Source organism: Grus americana, chromosome 1, assembly GCF_028858705.1.
Source record: "Grus americana isolate bGruAme1 chromosome 1, bGruAme1.mat, whole genome shotgun sequence".
NCBI classification, from domain to species: Eukaryota; Metazoa; Chordata; class Aves; order Gruiformes; family Gruidae; genus Grus; species Grus americana.
In genome coordinates, this window is record NC_072852.1 from 216,496,948 (window position 1) to 216,514,135 (window position 17,188).

General features: G+C 42.9%; 1 protein-coding gene across 16 annotated transcripts in view; it reads right to left on the bottom strand.

The window, feature by feature from the left end:
* Positions 1 to 15,083, bottom strand: part of EMSY (EMSY transcriptional repressor, BRCA2 interacting) — a 42,225-nt gene extending 27,142 nt beyond the window's left edge. For 11 of the 16 annotated variants that reach the window (XM_054833752.1, XM_054833706.1, XM_054833688.1 and 8 more), the window contains exons 1-7: positions 14,952 to 15,083; positions 13,720 to 13,828; positions 8,614 to 8,713; positions 7,892 to 7,966; positions 5,513 to 5,688; positions 4,074 to 4,226; positions 399 to 658 (exon numbers count right to left, since the gene is read on the bottom strand). In XM_054833752.1, coding sequence (XP_054689727.1) covers positions 399 to 658; positions 4,074 to 4,226; positions 5,513 to 5,688; positions 7,892 to 7,966; positions 8,614 to 8,713; positions 13,720 to 13,789 — 834 coding nt within the window. In that variant the 5' untranslated portion in view covers positions 13,790 to 13,828; positions 14,952 to 15,083. Of the gene's footprint in view, positions 1 to 398; positions 659 to 4,073; positions 4,227 to 5,512; positions 5,689 to 7,891; positions 7,967 to 8,613; positions 8,714 to 13,714; positions 13,829 to 14,951 lie in introns of all 16 variants that reach the window. The other 5 variants (XM_054833728.1, XM_054833747.1, XM_054833714.1 and 2 more) reach the window with 3 other exon arrangements.
* Positions 15,084 to 17,188: the final 2,105 nt, after the last annotated feature.

Sequence of the window (17,188 nt, forward strand, 5' to 3'; positions counted from 1 at the left end):
GTTGGCAGTCTCACCAGAGAGGCCAAGAATTGAATGAGCATGGAGACTGAATCCCCTCTCATCCCTAGAAGTGGTCCCTTCAGGTCAGGGTTGAGGCACATTGGTGGGGCAGTCTGGGGGAAGCTTGCACTCCCGCTGCCTGTGCTGTACCTGTTCTGTGGATAAAAAGAGGGCTTCAGTCTCCACGGCTGTCAATCCAGGTCCTTTCACACACAGGTGAACTAAATTCATACAAGAGTTTGGTTTTCTCTTTGTTCGTTTTAAAGAGGGATTACTTTATCCCAAGTGCAATCCTTAAAAACCAGCCAGACAGTTCATAGAAAGGAAGAGTCAAACATCACATCTTATTCATTGATAAAGCCAGAATAAAGTAACATTTGGCAGCTTCCCCCACATACCTTCTGTGTTGTCGTGTTTGTTGTCTGCGTTGAGGGCTTAGTGAAGGTTATTTTCACAGGCGACATGTGTGGTGGTAAGGAGTTGGCAATGCTCTGCATTATATTACTCATCTTGGGGCTGCCACTTACAGGCACTGTGATAGTTTTAGTGACAGGAGTCACCGCCTTTGGGACTTCTTTCAGGAGAACAGGGGAAGAACTAGAAGAATTCGTTCGCCGTCTTTTGCGGGGCTTTTCATCATCATCTGAGCAGCTGACACCTGGAAAAGTAGTACTTTTTCTAAATTATATTTTCCCCATCTGCAGCCCTCAGTGCTTTCTAAAACACAGCAAATTTGCTGAATCTTATAGTCACTTACAAATAAGATAAAAAGAAATAAAGGATAAATTACATCTTATGGTCGCAACTAACCTCTATCACATCACAGATGGTTTTGGTCCTTGACATAGACCACACTTACAGTGCCATAAAGCAAAGAAACAAGACCTAAAAAACCTCAAGCTACTCAGTTACTGGGTTACTTCATTCAGTCCAAGAGATTAAAAGAACATAAGAGCCAGTACAGGGTTGTCATTCTGTCTCCAGAAGTTTGACTAATGAGACTACACACACAAAGAGGTTGGGATAACATCATGCACATTTTAGTGTAAAACTTTACACTATGCTGTTGTTGTTGTTGCTAGTTTTTTTGTTTACAGCAACCAGACTACTGAAGTTTATCCTCCTGCAGTCATCTCTGATTTCAAACTTTGTACCTGCTTTCATGCCATGCTCATCATTACTACACCCTTCTCCCTTTCACCTCAACATAGCATCTTGAGATTTTTTTTTTTTTTTAATGAAATAATTTAACTATGAAGGTCAAACCTCACTTCATCAGCTTCTGCCCTGTTTGGTTTATATCTGTTGCATAAAACAGCACCTAACACACAACCATGAAAAACAAAAGAATTTTGGCCTCAAAGGAGTTCATTCTTCCTCACAATCACCTACTGCACATATATAAAAAAAATACATGCTGCAATATTCAGCTGAGCAAAGGATAACAGTGTGATTAATGGATCTTAAATCCATATGAAATTTTCCAGAGTAGGCAGTAAGTTCATAAATCGGCACACATTACAGAAAGACACAGTTTAATAACCTTGAAAATCTCCTACAGCCATTGGGTAGCATTTACAGTTACCAAATTAGCCAGTGTTAGACAATTTTAAAATACAGAGATAAGCTGAAAAGACGCAATCCCCCTATGCAGAGTAAGACTGAAGATCTTGTTCTGTATGCCTGAGGCTTAAAGACAAAAAACGCTGTCACGGCAAAAAGCGGTCTTGCTGGTAACCCAAGTAAACTTGGTTGGCAGGCAATCTCTAATTAGGGTCAAGATCTAATTACGGTCAATCTCTAATTAAAATAACTAAATATTCTGGCATTCGAAAAGTGAAGACGCAGGAATTACCAGGAACAAGAAAGTGCCTAGTAGCACACCAAGTGATTTCTGAAAAATGGGATTCTCTCTTAGTCTGAGTACCAGCTCATTTGCAGGTACACTTCAGAAGGCTGACAGTTGTATCCACACAAAGACAGGAAACTGAACTAGAGAAGCAAAGGCTCTATTTTAAGTTTGCTTTGAACTCCGAAAAATAGTTTTAGCTGGCTGCAGCAGTATGGATGAAGCGTGGATCTACAAGTCTGGATTTCAAAGCTCTAATCAACAATGTACGTTATGGCCCTGAACAAAGCCTAGCAGTGATCTCCAGGAGAGCTCCAGCAGAGATTTGGTTACATGGCTTTAAGGTCTATTATGAACAGGCCTTTACAGTATTACTGTGAGTGCACTACACAAGCTTGTAAGTGTGAGGTCAGTAATCACATTGAAAACGTGCAGGAATTTCAGAACCTCAGAATCCATTTGAATCAAAAATCCACATGCAGCTAGGATGTTAGGACACAGCCGTTATTTTGGTGGGTCACCAAGAAATATCGAAGAGAAAGCTATTTTTTGCGGTCCTCACCCACAAAAAAACAACCCCAAACACCACAGAAGAAAGTAAGATTAAACTAGCAGAACACAATTTTACATTAAGTACAGCTCATTTCTTCTCCTGTTTTCACTGCTGGGGTTCTGTTAGAATGTTATTCCTGTAATTTCAAGTTAGAAGCTGCATTTGCACAAAGTTTTCTGCAAGCATTTAGCTAAAAGGTAACACAGCCCGACTAGAACTCACACTTGACAAGCAAGGAAGCAGAGGCACAGAGAGGTTAATGGCTCAATCAGACTGTGACTTGGATGAGGTCACACAACAGATCAGTGGCAAAGTCACGACTATAACTCAGGCCTCCTGAGTTTGCTCTTAAGCAGGTTTGTTAAAACTAACGTGACTGATACAACACATTCTGAAAGACACACGATTCCTTTTTTTTTTTTAAAAAAAAAAACAAAATGAAGCACGCAAAGTGCGGAAAAAATTGAGACCTAGGGATGGATGGAATAAAAATGAGAACCTTTCATCCCTCTATCATATGTCTAGACTAGTTTTACACTCATTACCATGTAATAATTCAATAGAGGTCTAAATTTAATTTTTAAGAGGTTAAGAACATTTTCTCCTGAATCTTTAAACTGAGTGATTAGTGTATTAAATCAGAAAAATGAAAAATCTTAATGTAATGGGTTCCATGGGCTGATATAACCATTAAAGACGGTGGTTTGCACATAACATTATATTTACGTATAACGTGACATTTCTGACTAGCTATAAGTTTATACAAACATGCACATATAGCATAAAGATTAAAATATTTTTTTAAATATTAAAGGTATCCACAGCAAGCATAAAGATGGCACTTATCAACTGCCCTATTAATCTTTGTCACCTGCATTTTGATAAACACCAAATAAGGACTGAAGAAAACATTTTTAATTAGTAAATAAAACTACCTTTGATGAGCTGGGCAGAAGTATGAGGACATATTCTGCTTTTAGAAATAGCTGATTTATTAGCCAAAGAAGAAGAGTGGGAGAGAGACAAGAAAAAAAACCAAACTATTTCTAGATGTTATGCCCTGGATTTCCAAATTTAAATACATGAAGATGGGTATCTGGTGGGATTTTGTATGGAGTTTTCACAGTTGCCCAGGAACACATGCCTCATAAAAATTTGCTTCCAAATAAATGACAAAGTGTCCAGACATAGTTAATGCAAGCATATAAACGCTTCTCAAACTACTGTATTCTAAAAAAGTCTAGGTCAGCTGCGAAAGTGGAAAGGAGGGACCCTTCCTAACTCAAGTGACTACTATGCATTACTTGAGCAGAAGGAAGAGGAATGTCTTCTGCAGAAGCAACCAGCAGAGCCACCTTAAAGACAAGTTCTGAACAAGGTGGACTAGAAATCCACTGATGTACAGCAATTCCTACATTTGATTCTCAAAATACTTTTTGCTCCTGTTGTCCTTGCCATTACTGCTCCCTGCAGCACTTTACAGTGAGCAGATTTATCCTGAACACAGTTTCTCTGAAAAAGGGAAGCAATAAATTCATTCTTTAGACTAAACGAAGGCATAAAGGCATTAAATGACTTGCCCAAGGTCAGAGAGTTTAACTCAGTCCATGCTTCAGCCACAAGACTGTCCCTTTCTTTCCCTTTTGTTAATCAGTTGCTAGTATCACTTACTTTTGACGTAAACAGTACTTCCACTTGGCAAGACGACTACATTGGAGGCTGGACTGGCGGGTCTGGGGGACTTCACTGTTGCTACACTGCCACTTGGAACAGGGGTAGATGTTGGGGTTGAAGTGGTACTTGTGTAGGAATAGCAAACCACCACTGAAGAGGAGAAAAGACACCTTCCATATAACTGAAGTGCAGAATCCCATTATTCTATCACTGTTTTAACAATTGAAATGGAAGCCAAAGACTTATTGGGTCATTATCCACATCTTTGCCTCTGCAATCCTGTTACGGTTGAATACTCCCCAGTTTGACCTAAGCATGGCCATGGAATTAACAGCCTTCAAAGACAACATAGAAATCTAACCTCCCCTCCCCCCATCCCCAGAAACCCGTGCTGCCAATTCTAGATTTTTTATTTCTATTAAACTGATGTTTTACTTTACAATTTGTTATTTTGAATTTTAGCTTTCATTTGGTATTTCAACCTTTTTGCTTTTCTGTAAATGACCGTATCTAGACTGGCAATTGACAGAAAATAGCTAGTGCCTCTCCTCAATGGTACATCGGTTGAAGAAACCAAAATATTCCTTCAGTAATGAAAAACTGATTTTGCTAATAAGCTTTTTTTTAAACTGTTGCTTATAAGCAATAGTACCATGATCCAGTATTTCTTATAAAACCAGAATAAACCAGCCTATTTTAAGAAGTGTTACACATTCTCTAGTTGCATGAAGCATAATTCAAGCCTATTCAGCCAAGTGAGATGGAATGTGTACTACCATTATTTAAAAGGCACAGGGAAAGCAGAAAACAATTTCTTAACTTGTTAACTTGGTATGTTTATTCTGAAATAAAAAAAAACCAACAAAACAACAAAATGTTCTTGACTTTCACCAAAACCCACTTACGTTCCTAAAGTGTTCTGAAACATCTTTCATCACTTGAAGAACTTCACAAAATCTTAAGCCATCAGTCCAAGTTTTTATAGTTTACAGAGCTTAAGTTAACCAGTGAAATTCCCCCACATTTCCTGGCAATTTGGGGTTTTTTACTTCAGTTGCTAGCGTGCTCACTAACACAAAGTTGTCAGATTTATGCTGCAGATGCTGCAAAGGCATCTTTAAAAAAAACCAAACATTTTTTCATATTTCTGTTCACAGATTCACAGATTGCTAGGGGTTGGAAGGGACCTCTAGAGATCATCTATTCCAACCGCCCTGCTAGAGCAGGATCACTTAAAGCACTCTGCACAGGATGGCATCCAGGCGGGTTTTGAATATCTCCAGACAAGGAGACTCTACAATAAGAAAAGATTCAGTAAGAAAGATTCAGATTATTTTTTTTTTAAATCTAACACTTAAAATCTAAGATAACGATCTATACCGCGACATTATTTTTATATTCCCATAGGCTGTAGTACAATCTTGGCTTTCTCTCACCTTCTTTGTTTCCAGTTTCTGCAGGAACTGGAAGAGATGCGTTGTGCTGAACAGCTGCATTGGCAACAGCATTAGCGGTAACAGTAAAAGCTGTTTGTGGAACAAGCCGTGGCATCAGTGGCACCAGTCGACGACCTTCTATAGACCATTCTGAAGAGCTATTTGGTCCAGACATACTAAACAGAAATGCACATTCTGTAAGTATTCTGCCGGGTTTCCAAAATACTCAGTACGCATTTAGGTGCCTTTTTTCAACAGTGAAAGTCTAAAAGTCAGTTTCTAAAGACATCTTCAACTTTATTTCATGAAAGCCCTTACGCTTTTCCGACCCAATGTAGAAATCCTCCCATAGAGACTTTAAGTGTTGCTTCTTCTTTTACTGTTTGTTTTACAGAGCCCTTAAAGGGCCAGAGGTCTGTCGATGTCACATTCAAAAGCCCATCGTTAGATTGGTTACTATTCAGGTAGTTGCTACATTCTCTACTTCTGGATGACAAAAATACCTAGATATCCAATAGATTTCATAAAAGACTATTGAAATTGATTATGTTATGGGGAAAACCCTCAGCTTCTAATGCAAATCTTGTTTTACCTGAGCAGAAAAGTTTCTCAGACTTATTAAAGTAGTTCCAAACAGGGTAACAGAACATGAAATTATTTAAATACACCCTGTGCATCTTCCTCAACTGTAACCAGCCTGCTACTCTCATTTTCTCTTAATCTTACTACTTACACACAAACTAGAATGGGTCCAGAAAACATTCTTATCTAGATGAAGTGTTTGTTTATGACTGTTTTATATGAGTCATTTGTCAAATCAGCAAAACCAAAACTGCAAATTATTTTTCAATGCTGTTATGTTTTTAAACAAATCAACCCATTCAATGTATTAATATATTCTGAAAAACAACTTCTCACGTGAACTGTTGCAAGCAAGTTGCAGCAAAAGCTATCATAAATTAGCCTGTAAAATGCAGAGGATCTGCTCTGTTGTTAAATCCTGATACGCTTCGGCATTCTTCATACATATTCAAATACTATGAGCAGAGCTGCATCAGCTGAGGTAAAAACACGTTTTAAAAATCAAAAATAAGACTACAAATGTCGCACATAGCAAAGCCTGCCTTTCTAACGAGTTAGAAAATTATTTAAGTCAAATTCTGTATTACCAACCATCACTTGCAAAGAATTTACCACAGGAAAAATAAAGAGATGCAGTACTTCACAATTGCATCTTGTCTGGATTATAGTATCTCATCTGTTTGAAGCTCAACACCTCAGGACAAACTTTATGCTTGTTCTGTAAAATGCTAAAAACAGAACTACTACTTAAAAAGGAAACTCGATTCAAGAAAAGAATCCTGATTTGACAATTAAATACTTATTTATCATTATTTTTTCCCCTTTCTTTAAAGAAGTGTAAGGAAGGTGGTGTTCTTTGGTAAACAATCTGTTTCTAACTCTTTAAGCTTGAACATTAAAGCACTAAAATGTTAAATGCCCTTCTGCAGCACTAAAAGAGCATGCTGATTTTGGCAAGTCTTGGATCAGACAATTGCTAATTCCAAACGGCCTATTTATATGATTTTTTTTTTCCTCCCTGTAACACCTAAGCTACCATAGTAAAACTTAAAAATCAATGGTTGTAGCACAGAAAAACAAAAAAAAATAGACACTCGCAATCCAGCTCTGTTTAAAAACAGTTTTTACTGTTAAGTATTTATCAAAAATGTGTAGGCGCTTGCCCTCTTGCTCCTCTCCACCTCTCAAAACCATGTGGAGCTTGCGAAAGCAAACGCAAGGAGTAACCAGCCCAGATGATGCCAGCACAGCAGCTGCATCAAGCAGAGAACAGTGGACACTGATGTAATCACTTAGCTTGCTGCGGTTCTTTTTGCTCTGACCATTTTTCCCCCCTCTGTGCTGATACACTGTTTTCCACTAATCTCTGCCACCTTTTTCCCTCCCTTTGTCTTTCTATGTAGTTAAGTCCCTCTTCATATAACCTTTCCAAACAGATTTAAATAAAATTAAAAAGAAAACAAAAAATAATAAAACAAACATATTCATCCTGCTTATGGATTTCTGTATTTTCTCTACTCTTTCTTCTGGTCTATCTTACAGAAAGCTCTTCAAGACAAAAGACTGTTTTTAATATTGTACTTGTACAGTGAATGGGATGCCTTCAGATCCAAAATACAACAGTACTAAATAACAGTTTCTAGTTCCCTGATAAAGTAATTCCTTCATCCATACACTGTTTCAACTACTTTACTTTAAAACACCATCAATCTTCAAAGTTCTATCATACAGTTAAGGCATAATGGATTTTCCAAAGGGTACCTTTGGAAATCACGCAGAAAATGACCTATAACTTACTTGTGTGCAATAGTCGTCAGTCGTTCATCATTTACTGCTCTCCGAACTTCAGCACGATGTCGCTCTGTTGAAATACTATTAAAAAAAATAGCAATATATTTTAGTCAGACAGAGACATGAACATTTATCTAAAACTTCTAGCTAAAATGAAACTTATGAATAATCCACTCAAGAGACAAAAGGGAACAGGCATTTACATTTAAGAGATTGTCACTTAACTTCTTCTATCACAGTGAGAAAGAATGAATGTATTATCGTTCAAAAATATTACTGAAGAATAAAAAAAAATGTTACTGTTCATAGGGTACCCCTGCAAAACTTCTAGAATCCAACCTCCTAATGAGAGCAATAAATTTAAAGCACACAGTAGAAAAATTTGCACAGAACACACAGCGTTCTTTCTGGATGTAACTCAGGCCCAAAGACCTTGAGGTCCTACCTTGATGAAACTCCAAGCTAGCATACACTCATGAGCTACCTGTAACGATTCTGACACTCGGTATCTCCCAAACACCAACAAAACAGTAAAGCTCCAACCACAGACACACAGTTGTTTTCCTTACTAAAAACTCAAAGCAGAATAGGAATCAAACCCCCACAAGATGGAGAATTACTTCTCTAAACTAAGATTTGCTTTGTGAGACTAGTGATAGAAAAAGCACGCGATACCAGAAAAAAAAAAAACAGGTCATCGGTTCTTATTTTAAAAAGGTCAGGGTTACCTAAGCACTTTAGAGAGTTCTCCAAGAAGATCCTTCTTCTCTTTCGTAAGGTCTCCCTGTGCACGTAAGGCACTGATGACACCTGCGTACGCCTCCAGTTCTGAAGAATTAGAACAAATATTATTTCTATTTAACACTCACAGCAAAGGGGAGAAAAAAAAAAAAGGTTATTTTCAGTATTACTGACAGTATTCTATTAATTTTCAAAATCATTAAAAGGAACATGTCTTTCAATTATTTAGTGCTTTTCAAGAGAGACTGATGGTTTAGAACTCTCTCAGTCAATTACTCTGCAGCGTACAGCTCTTCTATGAAACAATTGTATCATCACAGAGGATTATCTAGTTTATAAACCCAACCAAATATTTCAAGCTCTCTCTGAATCGACAGTTCAGCCAGAAAGCTTGAAGATACAGTCCACAAATTTGGAGAGTAGCTCAGAATTCTCTAGAAGCAGGAGAAAAAAAATAATCTTTAAAACATATCATTATTAAAAGTTGCATGAAAAAGCTTGGCTTGAGAAAGAATACATTCTCAGAAAAGCAACTGATTTTTCCCCAACACTTTTCTTTAATTAGCATGGAGAACATCAGCTCTAGTTTGTTAAATACAGTCATCATAATCTTTTATGCCCATTTACTTGATATGTACAAGTGCTTGGTTCTGAAAAGAATGCGACACACTGAATTAAACCTGCTCAGCACAAAAGAAACAATCCAGCTACTCTTAAATGTAAAGCCATCACAAAGATTAACTCACAAAAACACAATTCTGATTTACTGTAAATTTATAATTCCAGGTGACCTATGTAAACATCACACCATCAGTGTTTCAAAAAAATAGAATAGGTAAAGGCTACTCAAACTTCTGAGTTTTGTCCTACTAAGCAGGGTGAAAAAAACAACTAATGCAAATAATGGAGTCTGCTAATTTGCCAGAGAATGACTTGCTATTCTAAGCTTACCACGATTTACAGAAACCTTACTGACACTCCTGATTTAAACTAGAAATAGAAATTCTTTCAAGACTTACATAGGTGCCTTTCATTTGGCACCCTCATTTTAGCAGCCAGCCAAAGCAACCCCACCACAGATGCCAGTTAACAAAAAGCAAGAATAAAAGGGGCAGGCCAAAACCTAATACATCTGAAGTCTGCTGTAAAAGAAAAGACTGATGCTATTCTGCAAAGCTTTCAGATCAAGATTGCCCTTAGATTCCACCCTCTGCAAGGGTAGAAGCAGGGGCAGATAGCCTGGGAGGAATACAGAGCAACTGTCCAGTGAAGTTCCCACTGACTGGAAAAGGGGAAACATAACCCCCATTTTTAAACAGGGAAAAAAGAAAGACCCGGGGAGCTACAGGCCGGTCAGTCTCACCTCTGTGCCTGGCAAGACCATGGAGCAGATCCTCCTGGAAACTGTGCTCAGGCACATGGAGATAAGGAAGTGACTGGTGACAGCCAACGTGGCTTCACTAAGGGCAAACCATGCCTCACAAATTTGGTGGCCTTCTATGATGGGGCGACAGCATTGGTGGCTAAAGGAAGTGCAACTGATGTCATCTACCTGGACTTGTGCAAAGCATTTGACACTGTCCCGCACGACATCCTTGTCTCTAAACTGGAGAGACATGGATTTGATGGATGGACCACTCGGTGGATAAGGCATTGGCTGTGTGGTCGCACTCAAAGAGTTGTGGTCAACGGCTCAGTGTCCAAGTGGAGAACGGTGACAAGTGGTGTTCCTCAGGGGTCGGTACCGGGACTGGCACTGTTTAACATCTTTGTCGATGACATGGACAGTGGGATTGAGTGCACCCTCAGCAAGTTTGCCGACACCAAACTGTGTGGTGCGGTCGACACACTGGAGGGAAGGGATGCCATCCAGAGGGACCTGGACAGGCTTGAGAAGTGGGCCCATGTGAACCACATGAAGTTCAACAAGGCCAAGTGCAAGGTCCTGCACATGGGTCAGGGCAATGCCAAGCACAACTACAGTCTGGGTGGGAAATGGATGGAGAGCAGCCCTGAGGAGAAGGACTTGGGGGTGTTGGGGGATGAGAAGCTCAATGTGACCCAGCAACGTGCGCCTGCAGCCCAGAAAGCCAACTGTGTCCTGGGCTGCATCCCCAGCACCGTGACCAGCAGGTCGAGGGAGGGGATTCTGCCCCTCTACTCCAGCTCGGGGGTCCCCAGGACAAGAAGGACATGGAGCTGTTGGAGTGAGTCCAGAGGAGGCCACGGAGATGATGCGAGGGCTGGAGCACCTCTGCTCTGGAGACAGGCTGAGAGAGTTGGGCTTGTTCAGCCTGGAGAACAGAAGGCTGCGGGGAGACCTTAGAGCCCCTTCCAGTCCCTACAGGGGCTCCAGGAAAGCTGGAGAGGGACTGGTGACAAGGGCAGGGAGTGACAGGCCAAGGGGAATGGCCTGAAGCTGCAGGAGGGCAGATGGAGATGAGATGTGAGGCAGAAATCCTTCCCTGTGAGGGTGCTGAGGCCCTGGCACAGGTTGCCCCGAGAAGCTGTGGCTGCCCCTGGCTCCCTGGCAGCGTTGAAGGCCAGGTTGGATGGGGCTTTGGGCAAGCTGGGCTAGTGGAGGGTGTCCCTGCCCATGGCAGGGGGGTGGACCTAGATGGGCTGGGAGGTCCCTTCCAACCCAAACCAGTCTGGGATTCTATGATTCCAAAGAAATAATTTACAAATCAAATCAATTAATTGTGCTGAAAAGAAGTCCTGCTCTTCTGTCCTGATTAAACAGACAAAACACAAAGCGGAGTCACTTTGGTTAACTATGAAGCCTGCACAGGGATGCTGAGTGACCTACAGAAGCATTTACGGCTTCAGTTACAAAACATTTGCTAATTAATGGAATGGTTATTACTAATATCAACATTTATTTAGACAACCTTGTTACAATATTTAAGATACTAATTATTTTCCTCTGTTAACAACATAAAGTAATTCTCAGATACAACCTTATAATTATTTAGCAAGGATAGATTTTATTTTTTTTTCTGTCTGCATTTTTAATAGAGATCATTTACATTAGAGCTTTAAAAATGCACATCCTAACCTTTTGGAAGCCAGTCAAGATTGCGGAATAGCTATAACTAGCTTCCTCACCCTTCTGTCTATGTAGCAATCACTAACTGGTGCACTCTTTTTCCAACATGAAACACATCAAATGGCCAAAACAGGTTTACACAAATAAACACCATTATTTCAAGTGTAAGATGCTACCATCATCCCCTTACTCAGTTATAAGCCACGAATGCCGCAGAACAACACTAGGTACTGCATACCTCAGGACGCATTCCACCCATTACAGAGTACCCCACAACTGCTGAACAGTCAACCAAATAAGATGTTGGGCTGAGAGCTGGAAAAGCAGAACGCTATCAAGCAGAGGCATATTGCTGGATATGACGGTTAGACAGCTATTTGCTCCCACTGCCCGTGCTCCTTCCCCCTCCAGTCTTGCGTTGCGTCTATTTAAACTGAGAGCTCCTCTACCCTAGAGGAGAAAGGATTGCTACAGGCTCTGATCCTCCGTTACGCTGGCAGGGCCCCCTTGTGGGGACACAGCTTATGCCAGCAAAAAAAAAATTTTTTTTTAATTTTTTTTATTTATTTTTTTTTCCCTGTCAGCCTAGGTTATGTCATTGAAGGAGGTGTAGCTGCAGTTCTGTTTGGCTCAGCTGCACCAGCAGGGTTCTGCCAGCACACCACCGTCAGCTGGGCTGGAAGTTGTTTTTTTTTTTTTTTCCACACTCCTAGCCAGCAGAGCTACGTTAACAAAATTTAGTAGCACAGATCTGGTCCAAATCTTTCAGCATCCTGCACTTTCTCCTAGTTTTTGTACTTCTTGAGCCTTGTTTAAGACCTAGGGCTGTCACCTTAATGGATGTACAGCTTAGTTGCAATGTTGTGTGCAACATCTGCATCAATGTCTGTTTCAACAGAACACAAATCCCAGATTGCCAAGAAATGAAATAAAAAGGGCAAAGCGAGGGAAAATAAATTCTCAACTCTCAGCAAATAAAGCGTATGGCTTCATAATGTATGAGAACCTTGGCATAGTTAAGAAGTAGAGTACATCATCTTTTAACATTCAAGTAAAACGACAACAAGAAAAGCTGCAACTTGACTGTCACAGGAAGTTAGAGCGAGTCTCAACTTTCTTCCTGACATCATCTCTCAGATTATGCTCCTCAGAAGAAAGTCTGAAAAGAAATCTTAGCGTTTTTTTCCCCTCTAATCCCACACATCATTTAACTGGCAAAAAATCCTTCACTAAATAAAAAGAAATTCAGTCTGAGAACTCAAAAATGACTGCACAAGATCAGATCAATGGACTAACAAAGGATTCCCTCTCCTGTGGTAGCCAAAAGTGCATGCAAGAAAAGAGCAAATATTTTTACTACCTTCCAAAATACAAAAGCATGTCTCCTTGTATGCATGTATTTACAAGGACAGAGTGCAAAAAAAAGTCTCCTGATATGTATCTATTGAGTAGGGGTCTCAGATATTGAAATATGTTTGAAACAATGCAAAAAGTGCCTGCTGTTATGACAGTTGAAAGGGAACATTGCTTTCACACTTCCCTGATAATTTGTGTAACAGCAAATCACAAACCATCACAATTTTTTTCTCCTGTTTTGAGTCTTTACTATACTACCTATACTATTTGAACTCAGTCCCACTGTGTCAATTAAACCAGGGTTCCATGACTTTTTGGGTACAGAAAGGCGTCTAATACAAAACTGAAAGACAAACGAAGATCCTCCTCTCACAAAGTATCCCGTTGCATGTTAATAATCGTAAACACAACAGCAATGCAACACTGCAACATCGAGGCAGAGAGGGACCAGGACATCCATGAGAGATTCTACCAAACCAAAACAATTCTGCTCCACGCATTTTTGTCAGGCAGAGAGCGTCTGCCAAACATCATTCTAAGCCAGGGCTGTCAAACCAATGACACATGCAAAATTCAGGAAATGACTTGTAAGTTGCCTGTAGATGTATTAAAGTATTTCATGGAAGCAGCGGGCAGGCAAATCTTAAAAGTGCAAACATACAGACCCACAAATTGTATCTTACTGTACCCAGTTTGCGAAGGATCCTCTTGCATTCATCTCTGCTGAGATCCAGAAGAGTTGGCCACACCACAGGCATCTTTCCCTTGTGTTTCCGCTCCCACAGAGCTCAGCCTCACTGAAAAAGGAATATAAATGCAGTAAGTGCCAGTCCATCATTTATCGATTTCCCTAGCCGATGAATGTAAACTCTCCTCAGCCTGCTCACAACTCCACCGACACATTCGCTCCCATCCCTGCTCCAACCTCTGTAATGGCATGCTTTGCCATGCAGGAATTCAGCAGTTTCACAAGGGCACGGACTTCCTACACTCTCTTGCTCAAGTCCATCATCCAAGCCTTTCTGCCGAGTTTCCTATCTCCTTCTCGAACCCTTTTTTCACGCCGAAAAGCTCTCCGAATTGATGTTCAAGTCTCCTCCCTCTCTTTATGCACAGAGCACCTATTATAAGAACTCTTCCAGCTAACCGCACGCCCCCCCTTCCCCCCGGGGAATGCATTTAGCATTAGCCTATTATATGACAGAATGGCAAAAACACCGTGAAAATTTGCTTTCCACGTACCAACACCAGCCCCCAAAAAAACCCAAACACGGGAACACCCCCTCGCCCGATCGCATCTCGGCGAGATTTCGGGGGTGGCGGGGAACGAGTGCGCATCTGCCCGTTGCAAGCAGGATAATAAAGGAAAAAGAGGAGCCGGAGGGGAGCGGGGCGAGCCGGCTTGTGCCAGCCCGCGGCCGCGCTGCGCTCCCCGGGCAGGGAACGGCACAGCGGGGGGGGGGCACCGGGAACAAAAGCCCCGGCGCCGTCGCACCTTCCAAAGCGGGGCTGGAAAGAGGGAGGCTCTCCCACAAGGGCACCCGGAGGCAGCCGCCACCCGGGGACTCCCCGACTCTCGGCGCGGGGGACCGGCGGGAGCCAGAGGCGCCGGATCCTCGTCGGGCTCGGGGGCGGCCGCCCCGGGGGCCCCCGTCGGCAGGAGGGAGGGAGGGAGGGAGGGAGGGAGGGAGAGCGAGCGAGCGGGCGGGCGGCGGCCGCTGCTTCCTCTCGCCGGGAGGAGGGGCAGCGCCGGCAGCCTGCAGGCGGGGGACGGGGCGCTGCCCGCGGGCCCGGGCCCGGGCCCGTGAGGGGGCGGCGGGTCCCCGCCGTCCGGGGAAGGGGAGCTGCCCCTCTCCCCGAGGGGAAGCGCCCGGGGCAAGGCGGGGAGACGCGGCGGCGCTGCCGGAGAGCGGGACCCACCTGCCCGGCCGTGCCTGGCACATCGAAAGGCTCCTCGGCGGCAGAGCCCCTCCTCCCCCCCCGGTGCCGCTCTCGGGTTTGTTTAGCAGCGGCGGCGGCGGCAGCGCTTCCCCGGACCAAGATGGCGGCGGGACACACTGCCCATGCGCGACCGCCGCGAAGCACGCCGGGAGTTGTAGTCCCCACACCCCCCCCAGCACCACCCTTCGCGAGTGAGGAGATGGAAGGAGTACCAAGATGGCGCGGGGGCAGCGCGTCGCGCATGCGCGGAGGCGCAGGGCACGCCTGGGAGTTGTAGTCCTCTCGGCGTTGTCGACGCGGTGGGAAGCGCCGCCGGCCGTCCCGCCATGGCCCAGCGGCCGGGTACGGGCGGCGAGAGGGGACAAAAACCCGCCCGCGTTCTCCGTCGGCGCCGGGGCTGCGCTGCACCGCCTCTGCGTGGAACCGCTGCAGGCGCGGCGTGGTTTAAACTCATCCCCCGTACCCCTAAACTTTAGGCGTTAACGGCTGACCGCGGGTTCTGCAAAGAAATCTGGCAGTGGTTGACATCAGCCCTGACGTCATTTGGCCGTTTCCAGCTTTTCTGAACCCCGTTACGCAGCGGGGTTGCGTAGCGCTGTAGTCAGCCACGCTCCCGCGCAAACAATAAGGTCATCATAAAATCCACGCCCGAAAGCCACGCTCGCCACCCCTTCGGGGTGCGTTTGGTCCCTGCGGTTAACGCGTCTGGGAGCAGAACAACCGCCGACCCAACGGCCGCCAGCGCCGCGAGCGGAGCCCTGGGCCTGGCTGATGTTTTATATATAGGAGCCATTACAACTTTTTTATTATTTATTTATTTATTTATTTATTTCCCTCTCTGCAAATTTCCAAGAGAAGCAGTATCTTTTTTTGAGGGGAAAAAAAAAAAAAAAAGGTCCTTAGATCAGATTAGAAACGGAAAAGAAAACATCTCCGGGGTGCAGCTGAAGCTTAGAAAGCAACGCGTCTGCTCGTGGCTGCGTGTTGCTGACAGAAAGTGGAGAAAAAAAAAAAAATCGGATCTATAGAACCGTCTGTAAGGCGATCGCTGGAAAATCACACCGAAGCCCCGTCCGGGCGAGCTTTTGCTCCCGAGTCTCCATCTCACAGGGTTTCATTTTTGCTGCAGGCACTTGTTTTCCACGCTTCGTCTTTGCACGCTTTCTGATTTTGCAAAGCAAACAGGCGCCCCGGGGACAGGCGGTTTGATGAAGAGGAGGGCAGGGCTCCTCCTTATTCTGCTCTCTGCCAGAAAAATCTTATTTTATAGTTCGCTTTCAAAACGCCAGAAAACAGCTGGATGTTTGCTGAGGTGAAGACAAGGCAGATGGATGGTTGTGCGTTGAATCACAACACCTACTTCCAGATCTGTAAGCGCTGTTATTTCCACCTAACTATAGATAAAAATGTTTCTTCCCTGTGATCATTGGCGAACATTTTCTCACTTGCGATTTCCTATTGTTCTTCACAGTGGTACAAATCTCAAGGACTTGAAAACAATTACGCTGAACAGTAAAAGAGAGCTGGAACAATTTTTTTTTTTTTTCCTTTTTTTAATGCCTTCCGAAACAAGAACCAGCTGAAGGCAAGTAGCATCATCTCGGCATAGTATTACCTAACAAAAATAAACGTCCTCAGCTTTGCACAGAAAACTGAGGAAGGCACAGACCAGGTTAATGCCAGAAATTGAAGTTTCCCTTTGTGGGTCAGAGCCACCACTGCAAACTGATCTGGAAATGTGTCTTTTACTTGGATTACTCTGGTCAACGGGAAGAGGCAGGACAGCCTCGGCGCTTACCAGAATAAAATAACCTTTTTGAGGTTTATTCGTCAGTTTTAACTGTGTTGCTCTAGCAGAGTCTCAGTTTTATTGCATCTGAGGTGTTTAACAGCTGGCCCTTATATTTGTAGAATAAATCATTCCGCGAGCAAAAAAACTACCAAAACATCTTTTTAAAATAAAATGTATCAATAAGGTGTAGATTTTAGCTGAATGTTTTCTCCGAGTTTGTGTGTTTATGAACGCACTCTGTTCTCATACATGCTCTCCAGTGAAATCTCTGCTAACACCACAGCTCGCAGAGAGCACAAACATGTTTAAATCTCAGCTATATTCATTAAACTGAATTAATTTGGTGGGGGTTTTTTTTTAGATTTTTTTTTTCTTTACAAATGTGGACGAAACTAGCTAACGGGATCAAAAGTTACTATGGGCA